The following is a 1,532-nucleotide window of genomic DNA, read 5'->3' as shown; positions in this document are numbered from 1 at the left end:
ATGGACAGACAGCTGAACGGTAACGGCAGCACTTCCTCCATGAGCGGCAGATCTCTGCAAACACAGACAAATGTCTTCGTGGAATTTGGAAGCAAACAGGACAAGTTTTCACTTCAAACATTCCGTACAGTGTTCCCTCTCCATATCACGGTTCATCTTTTGTGATCCCGCTGTTTTATAAATATTTTTCAGGGCCGTTTTGCATGCCTTTGTTGAATTCAAGCTGCTCGCTGTGTTCTGCGCCCTGATAGGCCGGAGACCTAGTCAATCTGCCTCCTGTTATACAGAATGTTTGCATATGTGTATAAATCTCAGATCACGATTACATGGGCCTTAAAAGTAGGTGGTACCCTGGGAAAATTCACGCCACTGCGTGAAGCAGTCGCCGTTTACTTTTGATGACAAACAAAAGTTTCATTCCATACCTCGTAGTAAATAATTAGTGTATGATGTAATATTAAATTAATGTTCACTTTGAGAAATATTTGTGCCAAGCTAGGCAAGTTTGTTATTCTTTTTGGTGAACTCAGTTTTTCTCCTCTGTCTGCACACGAGGTTCACAAGTGCACCCAATATGAGGACCTCCCACCTTTTAATTCACCTCCATGTAGCGTTTGCCTGATGAAGCAATGGCACGTGGGAAGATTTCTAACAGGATTGGGACAGAACTGGACGATGAACCTGCTGGACTTGCAGGAGTAACAGAAAGTTTAATAAAAAGGGTTGATTTAGAGCTAGCGTTAGACACTGACTACGCTAATGCTATGATGCTATGCCCTCCTCAAAAATTTTGGAAGTTGTGGCGCTAATAAACAGTCACAGGAAAACAAAAATTATACAGGATTCCTATACATTTCGTCAAGTTAAATTTAAGAATTTTTAAGATCTTTTTAGACAATTTTAAGACCTTGCATATGAAAAATTAAGAGCAATTTCTCTGCCTAATTTGCAGCCCAATGGAGAAAGGAAAAACGAAATGTTGTCTGTAACAGTAATGTAATTAATTACTTTATCACTCACATTGTGGCGCAGTAAAGGCATCTTTATTAAACCAAATTTTCGTAAACAGCTGGCTCTGATGTCTTTAGGTTAAATGAAACAGAACAGATATTAATAAAAGAAATAATAATAAAAAAGAGTACTGACTATTGTGTGCTAATCCAGAGTATGAGATTGCTCAAAGTGTCAGGCTTTGGTGTTCGGACACAAATGCAGGACAGCAGGCAGTTCTAAAGACTACATTTTTAATAACAAAAAAATCCAAAAACCAAAAAAGCTGAAAAACTGAATCAAAATGACTAAGGCAAAGTCAAGGCTCAAAAAACCTGGCAAGAGAGAAGCGGCTTGTGTGCAGTGTAACAAAACAAACCTGCAGGGAAAGTGATGGGAGGAAACCATTAAATACAGCAAAGAGAGGGAGAAACAATAAGACACAAGTGATACCCATTAAGGAGGAGTGGTGATCAGCCAGGGGGAAAAAGCATGACACAAAGTAAGATTAAGAGACTATAAAGATGGACGAATTCGTACAG

At 39.2% G+C, this 1,532-nt stretch overlaps 1 protein-coding gene across 1 annotated transcript in view; it reads right to left on the bottom strand.

The window, feature by feature from the left end:
* Positions 1–54, bottom strand: part of LOC112149514 (NLR family CARD domain-containing protein 3) — a gene marked incomplete at its 5' end in the record, with an annotated part of 12,443 nt that extends 12,389 nt beyond the window's left edge. The window contains 1 exon segment of the mRNA XM_024277246.2: positions 1–54. Coding sequence (XP_024133014.1) covers positions 1–54 — 54 coding nt within the window.
* Positions 55–1,532: the final 1,478 nt, after the last annotated feature.

The sequence above is a fragment of the Oryzias melastigma genome, linkage group LG13 (genome assembly GCF_002922805.2).
Source record: "Oryzias melastigma strain HK-1 linkage group LG13, ASM292280v2, whole genome shotgun sequence".
Classification (NCBI taxonomy): Eukaryota; Metazoa; Chordata; class Actinopteri; order Beloniformes; family Adrianichthyidae; genus Oryzias; species Oryzias melastigma.
The sequence above is the reverse complement of the archived record's forward strand: the minus strand, read 5'-3'. Positions and strand labels throughout refer to the sequence as shown.